At 38.3% G+C, this 26,780-nt stretch overlaps 1 protein-coding gene across 7 annotated transcripts in view; it reads left to right on the top strand.

The window, feature by feature from the left end:
• WDR49 (WD repeat domain 49) overlaps positions 1 to 26,780 on the top strand; it is a 124,113-nt gene that overhangs the window by 61,500 nt on the left and 35,833 nt on the right. For all 7 annotated transcript variants that reach the window (XM_045197678.2, XM_045197651.3, XM_045197661.3 and 4 more), the window contains 5 exons: positions 9,356 to 9,520; positions 12,314 to 12,429; positions 21,263 to 21,393; positions 23,534 to 23,632; positions 25,283 to 25,447. In XM_045197678.2, coding sequence (XP_045053613.2) covers positions 9,356 to 9,520; positions 12,314 to 12,429; positions 21,263 to 21,393; positions 23,534 to 23,632; positions 25,283 to 25,447 — 676 coding nt within the window. The remainder of the gene's footprint in view (positions 1 to 9,355; positions 9,521 to 12,313; positions 12,430 to 21,262; positions 21,394 to 23,533; positions 23,633 to 25,282; positions 25,448 to 26,780) is intronic.

Raw genomic sequence — 26,780 nt, 5'->3', positions numbered from 1 at the left:
ATTTTTGTAAAATACTACATGCTTCTAAGAAATTAAAACAATGCAGTGAAACTCAAATGAAAAACTAAATATTATCATGTTATAAATATCTCTGTTCAGAGTATTTTCCATAAATATGGTTTAGGAATCTGCTTTTTATTCAATAATAGGTTGAAACGCATTTCCTTGTACCTGGATGTCGATTTATGTCATCATTTTTAAAAGGCAGCGCGTATCCCGCTGTAGGTATACATCATCATTTACGGAGCAATTTGCCTTGATGAGAATTTTGCTATTACAATTTTTTTGGTGCATAACTGTATTCATGCTCATGAGTTTAGCTCTCTAGGGTAAAATCTTAGAAATGACTTTCTAGGTTAAAATATACGCACAGTATATAATTTGATACACAAATTGCTTCTCATAATCTTACCATTTTATCCACCCTCTAAGAGTAAACACATCAATCACACCCATGGTTACATAAAGAGGCATGCGCTGGCTGGCTGCCTCCAGCAGGGCCCCGAGACCCTTGGTAGGTTTCACAACCCGTCACGGGACGTGGGTTCTGGTGGTTTGAAGTCTGAACCTTACTCAGGTTGTCCAGAGTGGTACTGTCTCTTGCAGACCGACTCTCCCTCTCACACCGTCACAAGAAACATAACACCATACGTTCATTAAACGTGAGACTGGGGTATACTTTTTTGGTAACTGCGTCTCCTGTCCTCTTTTTCTGTACATCATTTTGGGGCATTGTGATTTTTGAGAATCTAAATAATTCAACTTGTAGTTCCCTTGATAATTATAAAACCTGAGAAAATGTAAGCTGACAAACTGAAGGGAAACTTATCTCCACCTTACAAGGCACTACGCCTCTGTATTTAAGGCAAACTCAAGTGTGTGTCTTTTGGACAGAACTGGACAAACACTTGCCTGCCTATTGCCAGGCTCCGTGGGACCTCTGCTGTGGTTTTCTCCACGAGCCAGCTTAAAGCTTCAATCGGTGTCTTGTCAGTCCTGAGCCTGTGAGGTCTAATCAGTAGATGGAGTCCTGGGAAGTGCCTCAGTTTTAAGGTTATGCCAAAACCTTTATGCACACTTACATGCACGGGCACACACACACACACACACGCTCAGGTAAATGTGATTAGCTTGGAAGGAATAACAGGTTTCAGTGTTACAAAACTCAAAAGAACAAAAAGATACACAGTGAAAGTTTCCCCTCATTCATCTGCCTACCTACTCAACTTTCTGCCCCGGAGGCCGCCAGTTTTAGGAGTTTCATAAGCCCCCTCCCAGGGCTTTTCTAGCCATACTCAAGTACGTGTGCACACTCACTTTCAAATATATAGAATTATTACTTTTAAGAGCATGTTAGTTTCAATGCCTTTACACAAATGGTGGCGTGTTGTATGCACAGAAACACTGCTCTGTGCATTGATGTTTCACCTAGTGCTACAGCCCAGAGGTCATTTTACCTCCTTACCTAAAAGTCACGCTCTTTCTTTTTTCTCCCACAGCTTATAGTGCTCCGTTACGGGGGTCTGCCGAACTTGTGTTAGTCACTTCTTACGGGCATTTAGATTAATGCTGATTTTTTTTGTTGCAAATAATGTGGTAGTTTTTAACCTTGAACACACAAATTTGGGCGCAGGTGAGGAAATATCTGTGGAATAAATTCCTAGCACTGGTCAGAAACTATTTATGTCGGCAACCTTGAAAGAGATTGCCAAATCTTCTCCATAAAAGCTGCATTAAATCTACCAGCAGGGCCCTTTCCTGAGACTCTCTCTCATCATCACGGTCTCAGCTTTTTTTTTTTAAAGAGCATTTTTAGGTTCACGGTGAAATTGAGAAGAAGGGGCAGAAATATCCAGTACCCTCTGTCCCCCCACATGAACCGCACCCCACCCCGTTGTTCACATTCTCCACCGCAGTGGTACATTTGTTACAAACTCTTGAACTTGTATTGGCCCATCCTTATCACCAAATGTCGCCAGTGTACACTAAGGGTCACAGTCGGTGTTACACACTCTGATTTTAGACAAATATGTAAGAACATGTATCTACCATTACAGGGTCATGTAGAGTAATTTCACTGCCCTAAAAACTTCTGTGTTCCACCTTGTCTTCCCACCTTCCTCCTCTAAAGCTGGGCAACCACTGATATTTTTATTGCCTGCATAGTTTTGCCTTTTCCAGAATGTCCGATAGTTGGACTCATTCAGCATGCAGCCTTTTCAGACTGGCTTCTTTCACTCAATAATATGTAATGTGCGTTTACATTTCCTCTATATTTCTTAATGGCTTGAAAGCTCTGTTTTTAGCAGTAAATAGTATTTCATTGTATGGACGTACCACTGTTTGTTTATTTATTCACTTACTGAAGGATGTCTTGCTTGCTTTTGAGTATGGCAATTACGAATAAAACCGCCAACCATCTGTGTGCAGGCGTTTGGACATATGTTTTCAACTCTTTGGGGCAAATTTCAAGGAGCCTGATTGCTGGATTTCATGGTAAGAACATGCTTAGTTTTGTAAAAAATTACATTGTTATAGTCATTCATGGACTAAACCCTTAGTGTTTTATCTAAAAAGTCATTACAAAACCAAAGATCATTTAAATTTTCTCCTATGTTATCTTCTTTGAGATTTATAGTACTTTTGTTTGAAATGCAGGTCTGCGATCCATTCCAGTTAGATTTCTTGAAGGCTATAGTCTGTATCTTGATTCTTTTTTTTAACATGTGGATGTCCAGCACCATTTATTGAAAAAACTGTCTGTTCTCTGTCATATTGCTTTGCTTCTTTGTCAAAGATCAGTTGATTATGTTTGTGTGGCTCTATTTTTGGTCTCTCTATCCTGCTCCAGTGATCTCTTGTGTATTCTTTTGCCAATACCACACGGTCTTGATTCTTGCAGCTTTATAGTGCGTTATGACGTTGGGTAATGTCAGTCCCTGATTTTGTTCTCCTCCTGCAATATTGCGCTGGCTCCTCTGGGCCTGGCCTCTCTGTATCATCTTTAGAAGCAGTTTAGAATCAGTGCTATCTACTTTACCCGTCAGGGCCCTTAGCATATTAATCATAGTTATTTTAATTTCCTGATCTGATAATTCCAACATCCCTGCCATGTCTGAGTCTGATGTTTGCTCTGTATCCTCAAATTGTATTTCTAGTCATTTAGTATGTTTTGCATTTTTTTTTCATAGTTGGACATGATGTACTGAGTAAAAGCAAGTTCTGTCAGCAGGCCTTTAGCAACGTGGTAGTGAGGTGTGCGGGGAGGTGAAGCCTTCTAGAGTCCTATGATTAGGTCTCTGCTTTAGTGAGCCCGTGCCTCTGGAAGGGACCCCATATAAGCATATGTCCCCACCTCAGTTGTCCCCTCTTCCCCCTTAGGTAGAACAGGAAGGTGAGCGGCAGCTAGAATTTGGTATTTCCCTTCCCCGGGTCAGTTAGCCTCTGATAAAACCCTCGCAGGTTAGGTTCTGGTTAAACAGTTTCTCCTGAAGGCAGTTAGGATGAATGGAGTACTCTGACATATTCAGAAATTGTTTCTTTCTCCTGCCCCTGCCAGGAATATGAGAGGATGTTTCTTCAATATTTATAGTAAGAACATGGTGGATGTCCTCAAAATAAAACTTAGACAACTGGGGGGTTCCCCAGTGACTGGCGCTCCCTGGAATTTTGTCTCTCAGGCTTGTCCGCTTGCAGCCTCTGGCGTTTGTCAATTGCAGTCCCGTTTTCTTATCTCGGCCCTGCTGGGGGAGTTTTCAGTTCCTGAGTTCTGCTGCAATAGGCTGTGACTTTGTTTATTTGCCTGTTGGTCCTTCTGATTTAAGGGGCAGTGGGTTGCCCTGTGACCTCATTTCTTATATTGATCTAAGAAAAGTTGTTGGTTTTCAGTTTGTTCAGCTTTTTACTTATTTTTAGAATGGATGAGGAATTCCAAACATGCAGAATGGGAACCTGGGCGTCCAATGCAGTCTCAACAATTTTTTGAAGGAGTTTTTTCTCAGATTTTTTTATAATGAAGGAGGTGGTGGGGGTTATAGTCAGAGTTCTCAGTGCTTTACATTGACCTCCTGACCTTGAGATTCTGCCTTGCAAGACGCTGACCATCTTCACTGGCTCCTGGATCTGAGGGACCACTGCTGGACTTGGACTCCTGGGACTTTCAGGTTCATGTCCCCTTATACACTGATACTAATGATGCTATATTCATTATTCACCCCACGTGCACAATTTTGTGGATTAAACCTTGTTTAGCAGCATGAGACATTTGTGCGTGCTCTGTGTCATTCCTTGGCTCCTGGGCAGCGGAGACCACTGCAAGGTGGCCTGCCTTACAAGGAAGACCGTCTCGGCACAGACAAGAGATCTCATGGGCATAATCGCTCAGGTTATTCACGGGAGATATATAACAGTGGTGAACAGGTGGGTGGGCCTCAGGGACTAATCGATTACTCATGACACAGGGGAAAAGGTCTATGTTATTAGTCAAAAAGGGGAAATGAAAATTTTCTGACTTTGTCACTTGTTTACTGTGGGTGCCTGGTGACCTCGGGAGTGTTTGGAACGCCTGTACAATGACCACAGATGGTCACAGCCCACGGCCCCTCCCCTCATTCTGCCTTAGCCTTGCTAGCCTTCTCGCCAGTCCTTGAACATGCCAAGGATGCTTCGCCTCAGGGCCTTGGCATTGCTGCGTCCTTTGCCTGGAACTTTCTTTGCCCAGGTATCTCCATGGCTTCATCCTTCCCCTCCATCATGTCTTTCCTCAAATGAGTCCCCCAGTTTTCCACCGACTCCCAAATGACCTTTACCTACTTCTCAGTCAGGTAATGCTCACCATTTTATACACACACACACACACACACACACACACACACACATATATGTAACGATTTATTATTTTTTTTTCTAATTGGGTTGCATCCTCCCCCACGTCTCCCACTAGATAGAAGGGCAGGAATTTTCCACCACTGTATCCCTAATCTAGATCTTGTGCCTTGCATGTTATAGGTGTTCCATAAATTTAAGTAATGCATTTGAAAAAGCAAATTACAAGTCTAAGAAGAGGTGATAGCCAATAAATAAGATTTATTAATGGAGAATGACTGCCTTAAAGTATTTGAATCCTGTGTATGAGTACTCTAAGATATTACCATTCTCCTCATCTTGCTACTTACTGAGATGTAATTTCCAGAGGTTTGATGAAAATTAGAAATAAAGGGGGTAATCTGTTTTATATTAAGGGACCATAAACAGCCCTGACTAAAAATGTGTATATATAAAACAGCAATTAAATCAAATGTCCTGATCCCTTGGTAGCCAGCGATGTCCACTGCTGTAATTTTTATTCCTTTTCTTGCTTAGACCTCGGACTTGGGATGTATATGAAAGACAGCTAAAATGCCTACTGTTGTTGGAACAGGAAGAAGACAATTAGGGGAAATGGATACAGTGTCACATCTCTTCGTATAGTCTGATTGGCTGTGACAGTCTCAGATGAGAGAGATAAAAAGACTCATATATTCCTAAACAGTTATTAACTCGGGTACAGAAGGTAGAGCATACTTCCGTCAGAACAAGGATTTGTTCAGGAGGCCCAATGCAAAGGAGTGTAGTTATGGAAACAGAGCCATTTCTCCTCTGCAAACTGCCAGGGCCCTGCCCACATTGGCTGATGCCTCATCTATGAGTGGCAGCCAGGAATGAAGTGGAAACTTAAAGAGATTTGATATCATCAAAATGTGGCATATAAATGTGATGCCAATACTTCTTCCTGGGCTTTATTACCAATAAAAACAGCTTGCTAAAAATAAAGTCGCCTCCATTTTGCAGTCACACCACTTCCTTCATCTGCCAAGTGATGTTACATGCGCTCGTCTCTCACCAAACTCTGAAAGTCCTTTCACCTGCTTCGTTATTCTTGTATTCTGACAGTGTCATAGTGACTGTAGCTTCTTCATACCGGTTGTGTGTTGTGACATAGGCAGTCCTTGTTTTCCAAAACATTGTTTTCATGAAGCCTGCACCAAAAGGCAGATTGCCACAAAATGAAACACGACTGATTATATACTGTTGCCATTATTAATTCAGATTTCATGAGAAAGTGTTACATGAGCACAGAAAGGTGCTGAAAACTGATGAACAGTAGGTTGGAGCTCAGGCAGGTGGGCAAATGGGCGAGAGTGCAAAGCAGCAAAAAGTGAATGTTATTCATGTTTGATTGAATGTCTCCATCAGATAAATTGGGGTGGATGATGAGATGTTTTGTAATGTGGCTGGAGCCAGTCCTAAACAAGTAAGCGAGTCTTTTTTTTTTTAATATAACCGTATTTTATTTTGATCTTTCCATTTCTGCCAGGGAATGCTTATTTTTAGGACGGAACTGTTTAGCATGTAATAGATGCTCTATAATTGCTTTTTGAATAGAAATAATAAAATTCTTCATAAACTTTAACCATTTCTTAAAAGACTACTATCAAAATTTTCTCATGCTTAGAAAATTATGTTTTCATAGTTTTGTCTTTAAGGAATACAATTAAAATTCCTAATGAGAAATATTCACAAGTAGGACATAATTTGAAATCTTAATGTACATGTATAAATCTGATTTCTAAAATTGTAATTGTTTATATTCCCGGTCATGGTTGGAAGAAAGCATGATATTAAATACTCTTGTTAAATTGATTTGGATATAAAAAGTGATATTAGCCCAAATAAATTTCAGACAAATGAAGCTTAAATGGAATAGTAACACTAGCCAATTTTTAAGGCTAACTTATTGTATGCCATGCACTCTGTTTTACAAATATTAGCTTATTTGAACCTCTTAGAAACAGTTTGAGGTAGTTGGTATGACTCTCTCCAGTATACAGGTGAGGAAACTGGAGCTTAGAGAGGGCAAGTGAAGAGCCCAAGGTCCGGCAATGACATTCAGACCCAGGCACTGGCGTTCTTCACCGCCACACATGTTGCACGAACCAAAACAAACAGAAACACAGTTACTTGGAGTGATGATTAAAGTGTTAGGTCGTACTACTTGAAAGATCCAGGCCATTTGTTCTAAGAATTACACTATCGTTTAACACTGGTAATTAAATATGTAAGCTAACTTTGACTTCATTGAGAGAAAATGTGTATCAAAAATAGTATTACATCATTTGAGAAAGTATCAGATTCAGAGTAGTGACCTCAGGAAAAAAAGGCTATGAGAGATTATGTGCTCACGGTCCTTTCTTTGCTGAGACATAAATGTTGCTAATGGTGGCCCTTTTTCCCAGCTCCTCTTCTCCACTTACCTCCAGGACTGTCTTTGGTGAGCATCTCTTACCTAGACTGTTACAGCAGGCTCCAGCTTGCTCTCCTCACTGTTGCCAAAGGTGTCTTCACAAACCAATCCACAAAAAACGCTACATGACTCTCCTTATTAAGAACAATAGGATTGTTCTTAACTTCATTTTCAGTCATACACCCTACCGACAATCCAGTGAAAGCTATAGACTCTTTCTGAGTGAAAAGACCTTTATATACATTACTTATTATTCTCTGGCATAGCTTGTTAGGGACGTCAGATATGTATCACCAGCTTGCTTCCTCATCTGATATATTCCACCATTTATCCCCTTATCTGCACTCTGGTTCTATTACAGTTCTCATTGTTTCTAGTGCTTAGAATGTTATTCAAGGGCTCTCTTCTAAGTATAGTCTTAACTACCTGGAGAACTACGCTGGAAGAGAGGGAGGCTTTACGATGCAAGTGTGTTATGAGCAGGCAGCCCATGACTCAAACCTCATTCTGTGAACTTGGGAATGGCACTTAGCTGGTGAGAATATCAGTTTTATCACTTTTAGATGAAGGGGGTAACATTGCTCATTTTACAGAGTGTTTATAAAGGTCAAGTGAGACAGTGAATGGAAAGGGCTTGGCACTCAATAAATGCATGTTCCTATCTTCAGGCCTGTATCCCTTCTCACCTTTTACTCCCCATCTCCCACCCGTGCCCCCACAGCACCCAGGGTGACATGTCTAGACTTGGATTGTGACTTGACATTTTCTGTTCTTGTCTATTTCCCCATCTAGACAAGTAGTTCTCAATGCAGTTAGCATACTTAAGTAGCCTGGGAAGCTCTTTGAAAGATGCCCCTCCTTGGTCCAGTTAAATCAGAGTCTCTGGCCCGGTATGCAGTCATGGTTTATAAAGTTCCCAGGAGATTTTTGTGGTCAAGCCTAGACGAGCGACCCCTTGAGAGCAGGGATTCATCCGTGAACCCACTGCCACCATGGCAGCGGGCACAGAGCGGGGGTCCAGCGTGAGCCCACAGAATGACTGAACGTGTGCCTGCACGGTGGCCGGCTCTGCACCCCTACTCAATGTACATTTCATAAACTTTACCCCCTTTACATATGAAAATGAGAGACTCAAATGTAACATATTTTTAATGAACTTCCATTTATACAATGGTAATCAACACTTCAGCAGACAAAGACATACTTTAAATTTTCTCAGAGTAGATGTTGCTTCAGGTAACTTCCTATAGACACATTTGTATAGTTAGTGGGTTTTTTTTTCCTTTCATTCTTCAGGTCCTGAAGTCCTGTGGGTGAGATGGTTTAACCTGTAAATCTTTTAAAAGGTGCTTAAATGCCTAGAGCTGAAATTAGCTGTCTACTTGCCACTCTAAGTTTTCTCAGTGTTGGACTACTATATATGATTCTATCTGTACTAGTATTTATCTTGTTCCCTTCCTCCTGGGGTGTTTATGCAGATTTATATTTAACCTTCCTGTGTTCTTTTTTTAGTGATCCGTTAATAACAGTGTTCAGCTGTAAAAATATACACAGTACCTTGAGAAAGGGTGGAGAAGGGGACTAATGGCAGTAAAAGCAGTAGCCCTAGCAATTTGCTGAAATTAGCTTTTCCCCATAATGGCTGATAGTGCTTTCTTTTCTGAATGCTAAATGGAAAGTGACGTGTAATAAAATGTGTCTTTTCATATAGTAAATAGTGTCAGATCACCATGACTAACAAAATCAGCTTTCTCGTTTAAATGTGAGGATTTATAAGTTTATTTTCAGTAAGATTCGATTTCAGGATGGCCTTTAGACACTAAGCCGCGTGGTGGGTACGAGAAGCAGATTCCTCTCTTTTCTCATAAAGAGAATCATGACTTTATTACCTCAGTTCTGGCCTAGAAATTGAAATGTTATCAGCTCAACAAAAAGAAAGAAAATACATTTCAAAAATGTCTATGTTGGGGGATCCCAGTAGGGAAAATGCACAAGTTAGATATTTTTATTGAAATAAAAAATGGTGGACTCTGGGTCTAAATGTGATTTCTTTACAATGTTATTTTCTCTTAGGTAATCAGCTCTGATGTGGGGTCAACTGTTTCCTTCTGGATGATAGACACTGGGCAAAAAGTCAAACAATTTACTGGTTGCCATGGAAATGCAGAAATCAGGACTATGGCCCTTGATGCAAATGAGATGCGGCTTTTGACTGGCAGCACAGATGGAACTATTAAGGTGCAAACAGAGTGATGCTTTTCTATCTAGATGTGAGGGGCTGGAATATTGTGAGAGGAGGCACAGTGTTGACAATCTTTATTTTTGCCTTCCTGGCCTTGCAAGAAGAGACATGAGACAATTTTAGAAGAGCTAAATAACCCAAACCATCTAATAACAACACTGTTAGGGAAATAAACCTCTGTGTGGAAAAATGAATCAATGATTTTTCTGAGTAAATTATTTAAAATAAAAACACAACTTGGCTTACTTATTTCAGAAAGCTTTTTCCAGTTCCCTGGGTAGACAACTGCTTTGGAAAATAAGAGACTTGAATAATTTCCATGTGCTTCAGCTAATGTCTCTAGTTTTCTTTTTCTCAATTTATAAAATTAGAAATGAGGGCAAGTAAGTAAACTTTAAAAAATGGTATAGATGGAAGTTTTTCAGAAAGTTAATATTTTTAAATCATCCCATTTTGTAATTTTCATTTTTATGTAAAGGTGAGATACTGAAGAAAGAAGGAAGAACAATCATAATCGTATTTATTATTCATCTTAAACTAACATGATTTTATGCTTTGGGTTTTTACTTTGTTAACAATTATTAATTTCTTCTGGGAAGGAGGTGCTATTTTACTTTGCAAAAGAGATCACATTTTCATGCAAAGTTAAATATAATCTGAAATCATGCTCATCAGTGAGTCTTCCCTGCTCCCTTCAGGTCTGAGAACAGTGACAGTCTTTTATTGGAGATGACTTGTGACACTTTGAGGCAACAAAAGAAGGTAGTTTTCTGAATAAGCTTCAAATGCTTTTCAAACTTCCATCATATCTGGAGTCATAAAGGTATTAATCAGATGCACCTTCCATGATAAGATCTATGATGCATTCAGGTCAGTGTCAGGGAAGATAAGGGAAAGCTACCTGGATAGGCAGGTATAACACTGCAGAAGTTGAGAGTAAGTTTGCAGGGGATTCTGGGCTGGTTCTGATCAGTGGGAAGGAGGTGCTATGATGTGGTACAGTGAGAATCTGCAAATTGGCCAAAGTTGGCCTCTGGGAGAGTTAATGGATTAAGTACGAACTGGAACTTGGGTTTAAGCCAAGTAACATAGTTCATGGGAGGACTGACTGGTAAAATATGTGAAGGAAATGGAATAATTTCAATCCTAATAGTTAAGGTGGAATAAAACAGGGATACCTAGAAGTGGAATATTAGACAGTGGCTTAGGCAAAGGAACAAACGAGTACCCTGCTACTAGTCCCGGGGTATGAGGCAAAACAGAAAACCAAAGTGAATTAGGTTCACTCTACCCCTGTCTTGGGAAGTAACCATCCAGGGTGGGGCAGACTTGTCACGGTTGCTAAAATGGTCCCAGCCAAGGGACTTGATAAGATCTGGGGAAGCCAGAGCTTCACAATACCTGCTTGTGGGGGTTATTTTAGGTGGGCTGGGTTACGAGCCCTGTGTAGAGGAAAACAAAGTAGAGGACATGGTGAGGAGATGTGTGCTGCTCTCTGTCTCAGCTCCAGCCTTCATATCTTAGAAGTTAATGTGAATTTAGTAGTATAATCCCACCTTCTGAAGGTGCATTTATCTTTATCCCAATAGCAGAACAGAATTCTGCGATTTGGCTACCTCTGCATAGGACACATAAATACGGCTCTCCTGGCCATATTCTATAAAGAAACAAGAGTGAATGACATTTTCCAATCTCATTTGTCATTTAACATCGAAAGTCAATGCCTATGTAATCAAAGATTTAAAAGTATTGCTCTATTTATCAAGGGTTTGGAGTGTCTGTTTTTATATTAACTAGTGTTTTGAATAATTAATGCATGCATATAATAACATTTAAAATATAAAATAGATATAAAGTGAAAAGAAAGTCTCTTTCTCACCCATTCCCAGCTCCATATTTGTGGCTACCACTGTTACAAGTTTCCTATGCATGCTGCTAGACTATGGGCACTTGTTCTCAACGGCAGCTCACTATTCACGCTGTTCTGCACTTTCCAGTCTTGGACATTGATTCATACAAGTGCAAACAATAATCAGAATCTTAACTGATATTTATTGCATGTTTACTCTGAACCAGGCACTGTCCTAGCACTTATATACATGCACACACAGATACACACACCTACAAAAATATGGTTGGTGCTATTGTTATCCCAGGTTTACAGATGAGGAAACTGAAGCCCAAAGAGATAAAGCAAGTTGCTTAAGTTTCCGTAGCAGTTTAGTTTTGGCAGAGCTTAAACACACGGAGGGGACTTCTTCTTCTTAGTGGCTACATTATATGCTACTGTATAGATATCCCACATTCTGATGTTCAGTCTCTTATTAGTGAATAACTAAGTTGATTCAAATCTTTAGCTTTTATAAACAATGCTTTAGATTTTTAAACTTCCAAGCAATCCTGAGGAGGACGTTTCCTGTGTCCTAAGTGAGGAAGCTCAGTTTTAGAGAGACACACTTGGAGTGCGAACCAGGGTTTCCACAGACTCTGTGGCTCTTCATGATTTTAATTTGCTTCTTCCTTAAAAACATGCACTAATTTATTGGCCTTTGAATCAAGTATGATTAGAATAGACTAATAGGATTACACATAGAGTAATTAATATAACAGCTAAATTTAAATGTGAGAGGATTTTCCTTAATTATTACATATCCCAAGTGAATCAACACCTGTTTAGAATGGAAATGAAAAATTTTAGAATAATCTTACTACACCGTGTCGTTTTACTCATCGAAGAAGACATTTTCTTTTTTTGTCTCTTAGGTGATTTTTTAATCTTTCTCTTAAAGGTGTGGGACTTCAATGGATATTGTCACCACACACTAAATGTTGGGCAAGAAGGAGCTGTGGATATTTCACAGATCCTGGTTCTTAAGAAGACGATACTGGTTATAGGCTGGGACAGGTATGATATGCTTCACGCAAAACTAATGGGAAGGTAAAAGGAGAATGCTCTTATTTGAATCAAAATCTAAAAGAAAAAAGAACATAGAAATCTTGACTGATTCTGAGTCATTAACTTCTGGGTGACCTACACGAGTGAAACTGCTTGGAATTGACTAAGTGCTTAGTGACTACAATATTATAAGATTGTGTAGCTTGAGCAGCTTTGAGAATTGCTATAGGGCATTCTCCTGGCTTTGAGAATCTGTCTTTTCTTTCACACTCCAGGTAGGCACATAATAGCACCTCCTGAGTATTAACTCTGAAAGTTCCGCAAATTTTATAAGCAATACATACTTAATGTGTGAGTAGCATTATCTCAACCATAAAAGGAGCCCATTCCTTCTCTTGTTGCCTATTTTAAATTGTAGCACAAGAAGGAAATAGCCCACTGAACTCTGTGTTAGCACCTTCTTCATCTTAGTGCAGAGAAGGGCTTTTCGCAGCCCACTTACTGTTCTCAAGGAGCGGTTCTTCCATTTCATTACAATGAAAAATACTTTCCTTTCCTTTTTCCTGAAAGTACTAAGGGATCATAAACAGGGTCTTTTCTATGGCACTGTATAAGCACCAGGGAAATTAAAGTGTTATGTTTTGAAAATATATTGTCCATAAATTCAACATTTCACAAAATATTGCTCTAGTAAGTAATTTGCCCAACATTATTCACTATAGAATTGTTATCTTAAGGGTTTGAAGCTGGGATTAAACAGATTTTATACCTAGAAAACTAGCAGCATATACTTGGAGATTTTTATGAATCATATGAAAGGCTTTTCTCCTAATGCAAAATGTGTATATCCACACTAGAAAACCTAGTGCCACACACAAGTTAGTTTTCAGGGGAAGTTTAACTATAGCAAAGAAATATAGTCCAGATTATTGTACTTGACATTAAGAACTAATTCAATCATCCTCACCATTGAAAGACAAGGCTTCTTTTCGTCCCTGGGAGCAAACCTGATCTGTTAGTGACTCATACCCACTCCAACAGACTATGGCCTGATGATCTCTGTAATTAGGCTGTGGCAATGAATAAATTTAATTCTCTAGTATCATGGCAGACTAGATGTGTGGTATATAGTTGATCCATTTTAAATTTTGACCATAACACATTTTTAAAATTAATCAGTATAATTTAAAACTTTAGAGATACCATTTTTTTGAAATATAGTTAAAATTAGCATCAAGTATAAGGTTTTTTGATTGCTTACAGGTAAAAATTTTAAGAGATGAGATGTACAGAGTCATCTAAAAATGGTTTAAAGGGACACCCGCTGTTCTGATCTGTATTAGTGGGTGAATATGTTTTATAATCTTGGGAAGGAAGCTTTGGAAAGACTGAAAGGTGAGGAGAAAACGTCACCACTCCTTTCATTAGTCTCCATCTTTTCCATCTTCCTCAGGGTTGTCAGGACTTGAGTCCCTTAGTTGGAATTGAAAGTTAAGGAATACATACTCAATTATTTCATTTCACTTTATATTGTTAGATTTAAAAATTATATTTCCTTATGTTGGAATGGATTTTGGAAGATCTCTGCAGGGACCTTTTTACCAGGAGGCATTTAACAAAAGAGGCAAGAGAATAGGTCAACTGTTTGGTTGTAGCTGGGGAAGGATGGTCCATTAAGGAAACCCTTCAATAGTTGAGTGATTAGAGAAGAAATAACTAGAGGATCGACAGTCAGTTTACTAGGCTTTCTTTAAAAACTCAGAGAAAACAGTTAAACTGACGCTTTAATTTAAGGCTCTAGCTAAATAAAGAGAGGCCTTTGATATTTTTGCCCAGAGTGGAATAAGGATTCCATTTATTGAGTTAGGTAGATACACATGCCATCTCATTTACTTTATTTACAGAGCTCTGTAGCACTCCACATTTTACATACATTATCTAATTCAATCTTTAGCTTCATCTCGGAAGGTATACAGTACTTTGTAGATATCTCAAAGCTCTCTTTAGCTCTTATCTCTCTAAACCCATTTACCAATTTGCTTGTTGAACGTCTTTGACTGCAGTCCCAAATTCAGCTTATTCTAAACTGAATGCACCATTTATTCCCCTCTTCAAAACTACTTCTCCTACATTCAGAGCCACAGTTAGCAGCCAGAGACTCGGACATCCATTTTGGTTTTTCCTTCTCACTCAGCTTCACCACCAACCAGTCACTAAGCCTGATCTATTTTATATTCTAAAAATTTATCAAACCTATTCTCATTACTACTCCACCTGTTTAACTGACAGTGTCATTTCCACATACATGGATGTCACAGACTTCTAATTTGTTCTTTCCTCGAGTAATATCTCCCTTTTACCTCTTAAATAGATACTGCACATTTTAGCTATAATGATTTTTTCTATGCTGCATTCTATCAGTGTCACTTCCTTGTCTGACACTTTTCAAAGTGTCCACAGAATAAATCAAAGTATCCTCATTCCTGGACCTCTTTTTAGTTCAATTCTCACTCATTTTCATGTACATTGTAAACTTGAGGAGCAACCTGCTGTCCCATACAAACCTTGCTGTTTCGTACCCCCTTGCCTTTATTCTCTCCTCTCTCCAGGCATTTTCTCATGTGGCTAATTTTCATTCCTATTTCAAGTCTCATTCAGATATCTTCCCCAATAAGATATCTCTCTTTACTCCCAGGATGGAAATATGTCTCATTTTGTTTCTGTGCTCTCTAGCTTTCTCTACTTCATCCAACATAGGAATATATACATCATTGAGCATCTAATATATATATATATATATATATATATATATATATACATATATATATATACTTATTAGATGCTTATACTTATACTTATTAGATGCTATATACTTATGCTTATAAGTATATATATTAGATGCTCAATGATATTTGTTGAATGACTTAATTAACGTTCATTGACTTGACAGCGAATCTGAAGATGAGCAAGATTAATCACCCATTACTCACACTCTGGATAAGAGGCATGCAGAGTAGATATTCAAATCTATTTTCTCCTCACAATAAATCAGGAAGCTAAGTATTATCAACCCTCTTTCACAAGAAAGGAAACAAAGCTTTAAAAAGTTGAGTAGCCTGGACAAGATTACAGAGCTAATTGGTAGCTGAGTTAGAATTCTATACCAAAGTCCACACTCTTTACATCATTTCTGAGTTACAGATGAATTCATTAAATCATTGGAAAGCAACTATATTCTTTTTTTTCTTTTTTAAAAATATTTATTTATTTTTAGAGAGAAGGGAAGGGAGGTAGAAAGAGAGGGAGAGAAACATCAATGTGTGGTTGCTTCTTGTGCACCCCCTACTTGGGACCTGCCCCACAGCCCAGGCATATATGCCCTAGATTGGGAATCAAACCAGTGACCCTTTGGTTCGCAGGCTGGCACTCAGTCCACTGAGCCATACCAGCCAGGGTGCAACTATACATTTTTAAACAATTAATTTGGTTGAGTAGGGTAGTCATATCAACAAAAGCTAATGAATCATTTCTGCTCATTTGAAGAAGCATATAAAAAACATATCAACTTAACCACACCTTAAAGTTTCAGCTTACTGTTATTTTCCCCTTTCCTTTCCACAAATATTTTGAAACTGCACCTAGATTAAAAGCATTGAATTAGGAACTATGATGGACTGAATGTGAAGAAGCATGATTCATGCTGTCAGTGATATCACATTCTAATTGGGTCGTTGACACATACAAGGCAGGATGTGGTAAATGCCACCATAAAGTTGTCCTAGGAACACCTGAATTAGAGAGTCCATGTGAGCTATTTGGAACCACTGTTATTCTTATATATAGAATATTTCTGTCCAAAGAAAGAAGCCCCAAATTCAGAACTTCTAAAAATGTGTTTCTTATCATTTTAAGCAAAATATACTTTAGAGACAAAGTTGTGAAGTGACATAGGGTCAATTCAAAGAATACCTGGTTAGCCTTGGCTGGTGGGCTCAGTGGATTAAGCCAGCCTGTGACCCAAAGGGTTGTCAGTTGGATTCCCAGTTAGGGCACACATCTGCGTTGTGGGCCAGGTCCCCAGTAGGGGAGCTTGAGAGGCAACAACATATTGATGCTTCCCTCTCTTTCACCCTCCTTATCCCTCTCTAAAAATAAATAAATAAATAGTGAAAAAAAAACCTGGTTAAATACCTGTTCATGTTTATTTTGGTAAAATTGAGTGAATGATCAAGTATCTTTGCATTTGTTTAGGGTAGTCATGTAATATATATATTTTGGTAAAATCAAATAAATAATCATATTAGTTTGGTATTTTATTCTGCTTTAAAATTCTGATTCTATACTTAAGAGCTGTCTATAAAAATAGTCAGCCTCTTAGTTTCCTCCACTTTATTTCCATTTTTTCTGTTACAGGTGAAATCATTGTTTATACAAATTTTATTTCTGTAAAATATATAGACATACCAATACTATTAAAAAAGATAATCTTTAATATAATTTCAAATAATTTTGAAAATGTTATTAATAGCAAAATTCTTCACAGAGTTTTGTAAAAAGTACATGTTCAATAAAAACTGTTGATGTAATTTGATTTCTAAAAATACTTTAAAATGAAATAAGATTAGGGATTTGAAGTTCTCCAACAATAACACTTACCCATCACAAGATAATAAACTCTTGATAATTGCCTTAGTAAGGAACTATGATCCTATATGACTTAACTGATTTCTATTATTAGGATAAGAATCAGTGTGAAAATGTCCAAAGTTATGACTTATTCTGAATAATCATGTTAGATGTCAGGAGGAGACAGGATGTTTGAAAGTCACAAATAACTCTCAAACATAATTTTTGATGGTTTTAATGTTAAAATTTGTGTCCAAAAATTTTAGGGGAAAGGATAAAAATGAACTCTTATAAAGTGACTAGTTCTCTGCTTTAGGGGGTACTCCTTTTAAGCCGAAAAGTCAGTACATAGGTCCTTAGCATAGTTGGACTAGCAACACAAGAACAAGTAACCTCAAAGGAAACAAGTAATTGATGGTGTACTTTCATTCTTTCCATGACAATTTCTACATGATAAATTTTAGTGAAAGTTATTTACCTAACCCATTCATCTTAAAAGAGTATTTTTAAAAACATTTTTTCTTTTTTGTACTTTTCTGCACTTGACAGGAAAACTAATTTTGTTCTCACAGGATTGGTCATTATATCGAAACTCTGAATCAGATATGGTCATCTTCAGAAGGTGACTCAATAACTCAGTAACAGTACCCTCAGGATTTCAAATGTGAGCTGTGAACTGGAGCTAGGAAAGCCCTTCAATGTCAGGAAGAGCAAGTCTCAGGCTCCTAAAATGTCCTTGAAATTGGCTCATTCTGTACTTTAATTTTACTCTTGGCAGAAGTACAAACTTAAAATAGTAAGAAATACAGTGTAGATTCTGAAGGTATTTTAAGGATAACTGTCATTTCAAATAGATGTTTCAAGTCAGGTTTTAGGGAAATGGTGGCAGATAATTAGTTCTTAAGATTTGGATACACAAGGTCAAATGTCAGAAGTGCTACTTTTTGTGCCATCTTATGAAAAGCATTTTGTGCTTTGGGTGGGACTCCCTAAATATATCTAGTTAATATGGGTGTTTGGTGAAAAAACACATAACAGTGAATTTTAGCTGAGAGATAATAGAAGAGAGAGAGAATTGGCCTCTTCCCTCTGACTCCCACCTCACACTATCCATTCCCAAAGGGTAATCTTTTCAATCAAACTTACTAATAGGTAAAGAAAAAATTAAAAATATATACATATAAAGCTATAATGAGATTAACTACAATTTCAGAACTTCAGATTACCTTACTTATATTATCATAACTCGCTAAACCTCATATTAAAAGAAGATTAATATTAGATTATTACTTTTACAAATAGAATTATTCAGCTATTGCTTCAGCAAATATTTATTAAATGTCTGTTATGTTGTAGGTACTATTCTGGGTCCTGCTGATGAAGAAAGGGACAAAGTCTCTGCTCTCCTAGAGCTTAAGTATGAAAAAGAAAAAGACAAATAAACATAGATCACAATATCACTTGATGATAATATAATAAAGAAAGATGCTGTAGGTGAGAGATGAGAGACTCGAGAGTCTTTAGTTACGGTGGTCAGAGAAGACTTACTCAGCAGGCAACATTTGAGCAGAGAATTTTTCATCTATTTGTTTGACAAATATTTATTGAACACTCCATATGTGTAAGTCGCTATACTTGCTACCGTAGGGTTGCAGAATAAGACAAGATTCCTGGCTTCTGAGAGCTTACAATCTAGCAGAGGAGTGAAGGCTATATAATATTTATTCAATGTTACAAGTAAAATGTGAACAATGTAGGAGGTCAGAAGAAGGAGCTATTTCTTTCCACTCCAGTTATTGAGGACACCTACTAGAACAAGACAGGCCTTAGAGATTGAGTATATGGGTAGGTAGATGTGGGTCTGTGTGCGAAAGAAAATCCCTAGAGAGATGGAAGAGCTCATCATGAGTGAAACAAAGCAGCAAGAAGCATGAAGGGTGCTTAGAGAACAAGAAAGATTCTGAGAGAGCAGTTAGAATATTGTTTGGGTTGAATGACAAGGTGTGCTTTGGAAACTTGGCCCCTGAATACTCTTCGCAGTTCAAAACAGCTCCTGTAAGCAAGACATTTATTTGAAACCTTATATTCTATCTTTAAAATCCAGGTGAAAATTGCATTCTATGATATTAATTTATCTATCCTTATTTTAGTGTAAAAAATATTTTCCCCAAACTCTTTGAGTAAAATTAACACTTCAGAGGTTGTGCTACATTTACCCTGTGGCTCCCAGTAGCTCTGTCAAGTATCTGGTTGGACATTCACATTTTACTTTTAAAAGCAAGGATAGAAAATAGAGAGAAATCATTCTTAAAAAGTTGATTGAACCCAAATGTTACTGTGTTTTGAATAACAGGCCCACACATTTGAATTTTTTTTATGTGGGAAATGGAAAGCTCATGAGTGTTTTCCTGCAGAGCATGAGTGTTATCTTTGCTCATGTTATTTCCTCACTCTGACTAGAATGTCTTCCTCTTCACAATCCTACTCATCTATTATGGCAGCTCCAACATGACCCCTCAGCTCAGCCTTCTGTGATTCCTACACCTGGAATCCCATGGCAGTTTGTCAGTACTTCCTTGGCACTTACCACATTTCTCTGCACTTTAGTCACTTTATGCTGATGGCTCTATCCTGCAGACTAGGGACTTCCACAGAGAAAACAAGAAATGCTTGTAGAATAAATGCATAATAACAGCTTCCTGAAATGGAATGAATAATCTAGTACCAGGATGAAGAATGTACCAGAGGTGGGTAGACAGGAGGCAGTTAAACCAGATAAGACTGTTACTATTGTTCAACCATAAGGTAGTGAGCATGGAACTAGGGAAAGACAGACAGAGGTAGAATCTGAGTACTTTATTGGACTGAGAAAGAGAAAGACATGCAAAAGACTGGAATTCTGATCTATTAACCAAAATAGGGAATTTGAAGAGGGCTGATGTGGGGGAAAGATGGAAATTTTGGATTTTTGATATATCGTTGATGTGAGCATTATATGCAATTGTCAGCTGGCAAGGGAGAACCACTCAATGTTGGAAAAGTTACAAATGATGGGCAATTTAATAACCATTTATAAGTGAGCTAATGGTGGTCCACAACATTTGTGAACAAGCCCTTTTGAGTAGAGAGATGGATTGGAAGAATGACAATTAGGGATGTACATATTAAAAGGAGGGAGAAGAAGAAGGGAAGGGAAAATAGGGAATAGGGAATGAAAATCAGGGGGGCAGAAAGTGAAGCAGGACATACATACGAGAGTTTCCAAGAGGAGAAAGCCTCTTCCATCAGAGAGTAAGGAGTTGTTACATTTATAGGGCAATTGGAAGACCTTTAAAGTGGTGGGAATATTGAACCAAGATTTCAAGGAAGTGAAGAAAGTGAGGGTGCAGACACCAAGCCTGTGGTTACAAACGCTCATTGAGTTGGGTGTGGCTCTAGAAGGAAGGAGAAGCATAGCATAGGCTGGTAGCCAGAGCCGAAGTCACGTGGGAACAGAGAGGTATTAACACCCTCACACTTTAACTTTTGTGCTCCTCCCTTCCTCATCAGGCACCAGGCATTTCATTCTCTGCTCATCCTAGCTTATCCTCAAATTCACCAGCAGTACCCCAAGATACTGACTTTCTTAAAATGATTATTTCTGTTCAAAATGTATCTGTCCTGTGTTCCATTCCTTTGGAGTGGCATTTCCCAGGTGTGTTCCACAGCTGGTGGTTCTTCAAGATGCTGTACATGAAAGGACCCTGTGGTCAAGTATGTATGAGAAATGTAAGGGATGTTAACATGTGTTGGACACTCTCATAAAAGACACTGATAATTTTGTTCAAACTACCAACTAGTATGTATTCATGGACCCGTCCCTTTTTTATCCTTACTGTCACACAACTCTTAGTGGTTCCATATGAGTAAACTTTCCTGTAGGGTCTTGGCGATAGATAGTTAATGCGATAAATGCATATAAGTTTGGTGTTAGTGCTTGTGAAAGGATAAGTGATCTTCTAATACTAAATATTTATCCTTTACCAGATAATTTAAGGAGAGAATCCAAAGGAAGGTCAATGTGGGAAGTTCAGTAGAGTGGATGGCACGTGGGGATAGAACTTCGTGTAGTGCAGCGTTGTGGACCTCTCAAGTCACTCTGTCCAAGTGGAGGACGGCTACTCAGAATCTAGATCACTTTTATACCCACAGCTAAATTTTACATCCTTTTTACTAGGGCTATTACTGTGTTTCGACCTCAGAACTTCAATCAATTTTCCATCCAGCCTGAAGAATGGAAAGGAGGAACACAGCATCAAGATGATATCTTGTGTGCTGCATTTTCACCTCCACAAACTCTTGTTACAGGTTAATTAAACCTTCACTTGACATTCAATGGTGAAAGTTTGGTTCCTTTTATCTCATTCACTTAAAAAAATAAAAACCTTTGCCCCACTACAAAATGAATAGATTTTTGAAGAATCAGTCCTTGCACTTAAAGCTACTCTCGGTCCTTATTTCTAGGACTTCAGATCCTATTTTCACTGCTTGCAACTCACAGTATTGAGCAAGTTATTTACACTGTAAATCATAGTTTTCTCTGACTAACAATAATGTATCTATATCTTAGTTTATAGTGAAGATTGAATAAGATAATTTGTATAAGGGCTTAATGCAGTCAGCTTTTAGTTTTATTGTCCTTTTTCCAGGAGAAGCATTAGGGACCCTGGATAAAATTGCACTTCTGTGGTATTCAGATGTGTCATAATGGAATCATATTAACTCTTTGGCACAATGTAGTCCTAGTGATATTGGTTAAAGGCTGGCTTCATAAAAATGTCAACACATTTAAGCTCTTAAAAACATCCATGAGCAGACTTTGATGTGACATATCAAAGAAAATCAGAAAATGTTGCATCATTTCTGGCCAAAGGAAACAATCTATAAAGACAGATTGCACCATGAAATTAACAAGCCCATATTTTGACAGGCTACTTTTAAAAAATAGAATAAAAAATGTCATCAATTAAGAGGGATGAAAACTTATAGGAAAAGAGCCAGAATATCTATGGCGTGTTACAATATGAGGTTCACTGCTCTATCTCCACTTAAAGTCACACTGTTTTTAGGACTTTCCTGATTACCTTCCAGTAGAGCCAACACTGCTATTCAATTTGCTTTTTAGCTGCTGGAAGTCAGCCCCCACAGGGAGTATCACATACTAAACAATGATGGAAATAAGTAATCTATAAGGCTTTATAGCTGTTATTTTGAGGTGTCATAAAATGCCATTGTAATTGGTGAATAGATAATCTCTTCATTCATTCTCATTTCATCAGTCCTGTGTGAAAATGTTTAGTCAAGCAGTTTGAGAATAAAGCATTGCAAAATCATCGGAGAAGGTAGGTACTGCCATGGGCAGCTAGTCCATGGAAATACATCATCCTTGGCCAATTTGTGAGTTTCACAGGTTGCTGTCTCCAAGACAGTGTGGAGTTTAGTATTATTACTCTCTTCTCTCTCCAAATCCCACCAAAGGCACCATGTGTACATCCCACTCAGACTCAGCTTTTCCCCTCTGCTCTTGACAGGGACACTGCTCAGGAGGGAGCTGTCTTCACTGAGCTGCTGAGAGCAGTGATCTGGCATGCGTTGCTCCTCTGCAAGACAGGCTCGGTCAGACTTAGCCTCATTATCGGGGTTTCCTAAGTTCTCTGTGAAGAGTAGTGGGGAAGGACTTTCTGCAGGGAAAACTTTAGGACTGGAGAAAGCAATACACAGTGAAGAATATAGGAAGGAGGGAATGAAAAGAAGACACACACACAGCACAGAAGAGATATAGGAAACAAACCTAGAAAAACTTGATTTGCCTGCCCTCAATAATAAAAAAAGATTATTATTAATATTTTTTAGTACTTATCATATGCTAGGCACTATTCTAAGTACTTTTCATTCTTCACATCAACTCTAAGAGATAAATACAGGTTTAACCCAGTTTTTTAGATAAGGAAGTTGTGGTGTCGTGTAGAGTTAAATATCTTGCCCAAGGTTGCACAGATAGTAGGTAGAAAAATCAGGACTTAAACTCAAGCTGTTTAAATTGCAAAGCCCTTATTCTGAAAGCTGTATTACTATAAGATAAAGAGATAAAGTCAAAGGAAATTAGGATTGAGGGTGGGAGGCGGGGATGGCTGGGGTAGTGGGGAGCAGTGTGGGGGGGGGAATGGAGACACCTGTACTTGAATATCAGTGAAAAAAGAAAAAGATAAAAAAAGATATAACAGTAATTTCTATCATACTTAGTGCACAGGTACATTGTGAGGATCATGTGTTCTGAAGTTTAATAAAAATACTAGCTATTTTTATTCATTCATGCTTCCAAAAATATATAGAGTACTCACTAGGTGCCACATTCCATGTAAGACATTATGATAATGACTTCTCATTGCTGTTGCCCATATTTCTCTAACTTTCCTGCAATTTATATTCTCCATCCTGGCTCATATAGGGAGTTATGATGGAGAAATTATTCTGTGGAACAATAGAACAGAAAATGCTCACTATGTCCTTCACCCCAATTACCAGAGGTTGCTAAAATCAAAATCAGGTGAGTGCAATTTGAAGCTAAAAGAACGTGGCTGAGTCAAACCATAGTAGGCCTGGTTGTTTATTCATGGACGGTTGCATCTTGTTCCTAAGTTATGGATGATTGGCTATAGGCACCAGGGATTAGGGATATTGTTGTCAAAGTGACTTTAAAAAACCTTGAGATTTACTTGGTTTAGCAAATTCTCCATGGCATGCCATTTTTTCTCTTTATACTATATCAGCATTTCTGAATTACTGACAGCAGGGAGCGAGTCTCTCATTTCTATCTAGTTTAGTTTTCGCCAATAAGCCTCACCAAATTGCCTTTGAGTGAACCCTTGGCAAGAAAATGGGAACTCATGTTCACTTGATTGGCTGCTCAGGCTCAGTCTGGAGCGTGCATTAAATATTATGCCACCTGGAAATCTTAAATTATTTCTTGCCTTAGAAACCTGTGAGGAACATTAGATGGGAGTATAATGTATTTTATGGGAATTTAGCTGAGCACATTAATATTTTATACTTAAGCAAAATGTCTTGACAATTGACTTTCACATTTTATTTTAGTTTCCTTAGATACTAAAGGTGTTTCCTTAGACTCATTTATTCAGGTAATGAATATGTCATTCCTCATGGCCCAGCACGGTTCTGTTGTCTCAATTGGATAAACTCACAGAGGCTGAATTGGACCTTAGGAAAAGACTGGTCATTAGCTACAGGGTGTGTGTGTGTGTGAGAGAGAGAGAGAGAGAGAGAGAGAGAAAAGTGGAGGGACTGATATGATAAGAGTAAGGAAACAAATTTCAGAGATTCAGGGCTTATTAGCCTCCAGGCCCATAACTCTGACCGGCTTTATGTACAAGGAATTAACCATTTTGGTTCATCCAAACTCTCCACGGAGAGAATGGATTTCTGCCTCTTCCTCTCTATTGACCTTCAGGAGAGCAGCGTCTTGGTCTCATAGCAAACCTGACCATGGCTACCATTAAAAACATACAGATGGATGAGAAAGAGAAGAAGATAGCATCATGTTTCTAAAAGACACTAGAGACATTGCTGTAGAGTTCTTATTTTAAAAATTTGAAGATACTTGTGTATGGATTTTTCATAACTGTGTGTAGATTTTCAGATTCTAAGATGAACGCCCCCAGTTTTTATTAGTGTGGCTTGGAGATGATGTCATGAGATAATTAAAATACCATTAGGAATATCGTTTCCAAGGTAACTCACTAACAAATAACATTGCTAAAAAAAGATCATTTAAATATATTTAAATAGTCATCTCATGTTTATTAAATTATTTGCAAGATTAATATTAATGATTAAGAAGCTGAAAATGTTATAATAGAATCACATTTGTCTTAAACATATCAAGAGCTCTAAGATATTAGTAGTGACTACAAAATGAAATCCTTATTAATTCATATCAAGGGAAAACAGTGTAAGTATATGGAATATGCACACCAAAGCGGAATCAAACAATCCTTCAAGTTGAGGTTGAAGAAGTGAATAGCAGAAGGCTGGGTGAATGTTGAGTGAAACCTATTCTGAGACTTGACGGGGTCATCTGAGATTGTGATGAAGGTGGGCTTGTTGTTTTTCATAAGCATTTGTTTGAAAAGTAGATGTTTCTCTTCATTAAGACACCCTGGTTTTGTCTCTGTCACAGATATAAAGCCTCAAAAGCTCCTCAATGCAGGGAGAAACTGCTCCAGGCTCTCCACAGCAGAGCAGGCTGCCCTGGGAGCTGGTTCCTTTGAGACAGGCACCATGGGCAATAATGCTGTTAGGAGGCTTTGCTTCCTTGAGGCAAGAAAAGACATTGCAGCGACAGGTAAATTATACATATTTATTTCTGGCTGTAGCGTGCTTTGATATATTGTAAAATGCTAGAAAATGGGGCAATAAAGAGAATTTGATCTAATTGTATGTAAGACTTGTGGAGTTCGACAGTGTCTAGCTAACAGTCAGTGCTAGGTCACGGGAGACCCTAACCGGCCAACGTGGTTAGGTTTCTGGAGGATGGGCCCAAGAACAGGAGCCAGACTAGACCCTACCAGCGATTCTACAGTACTGCATAGGTCCGAATCGGAGTGAGGAGAACTCTGGCAAGCTACCTAATGTTGACAACAGTCAGAATGGTGTTCCGGCCATGATATAAAGAGGGTTGGTAAGGTAGAGAGCACAGTAAGAAATATGCCGCATATAGATGATGTATCACATAACTGTGCACTTGAAACCTATGTATTTTATTACCCAATGTCACCCCAATAGATATGATTTTAACATTAAAAAAAATGCTCCAAATACATGAGCTAAGCTGAGGTCTACATGCAGCAGCGTGGTGGAGGCTCAGGTACTGACTGGCAGCTCGTTCACAACTGACAAGGAGAAAATAGTGTGAAACCTGAGATCGGAGGCAATAGCAAAATTTAAAATAACTGCTGATCCCAGGGCAAGACAGGTGCCTACTTTTTGTCTTAAGTTTTTGGGAGCGGGGCTATACTTTGGGTGCCTTGACCAGCTGTGCATCAGGGTCCTGGTTAGAGCTTCTGCTGAGATGTGTGCGACCACTGCTACTACCATATGGTTCACTGCAGTTATTTGTATTACATAGAGGAGATAAACATTACCTTAATTTCCCCTCTGTTCTCAATGGACACGTTAGCCTAGTGCTGGTGCAGCCTTTGAAACTGTTAGATTCTCCAACTTTCTATTTTCTGGAACTCACTTATATTCACAAAATGAGCTATTATCCTCAAATTGCTCTCATTTCCTTGACTAATTCTTTCTTAATGTTCTCAGTATTCCTAAATTGTTTCTACTGAAGCAGCTACATGCTATTATTTCTACCTTAAACAGATATGATTGTTAATCGGCAGTACATTTGTGAAGAAAATTGACAGTCATCTACAGATTGATCACATAATAATAGGAACTTTGACACAGAAGAATAATTTAGGTAAAGTGCTTTTATTAAGCATATAAGAATGGCAAATGAAAAGTTTGGTTCTAGGTCTATGAACCAAAAAAAGGTCTCATAAGAGCTTACAATAAATTCTTGATTAAAAATGTAAAAAACCCCCTCATAAATAGATTCTAAGCATGCTACTACAGAGAAAGCAATAATTATACTGCTATAACTACATGTATGCAGCCAGACCTGT

The sequence above is a fragment of the Desmodus rotundus genome, chromosome 2, assembly GCF_022682495.2.
Source record: "Desmodus rotundus isolate HL8 chromosome 2, HLdesRot8A.1, whole genome shotgun sequence".
NCBI classification, from domain to species: Eukaryota; Metazoa; Chordata; class Mammalia; order Chiroptera; family Phyllostomidae; genus Desmodus; species Desmodus rotundus.
Note: the sequence above shows the minus strand (reverse complement) of the source record. Positions and strands in the feature narration are given on the sequence as shown.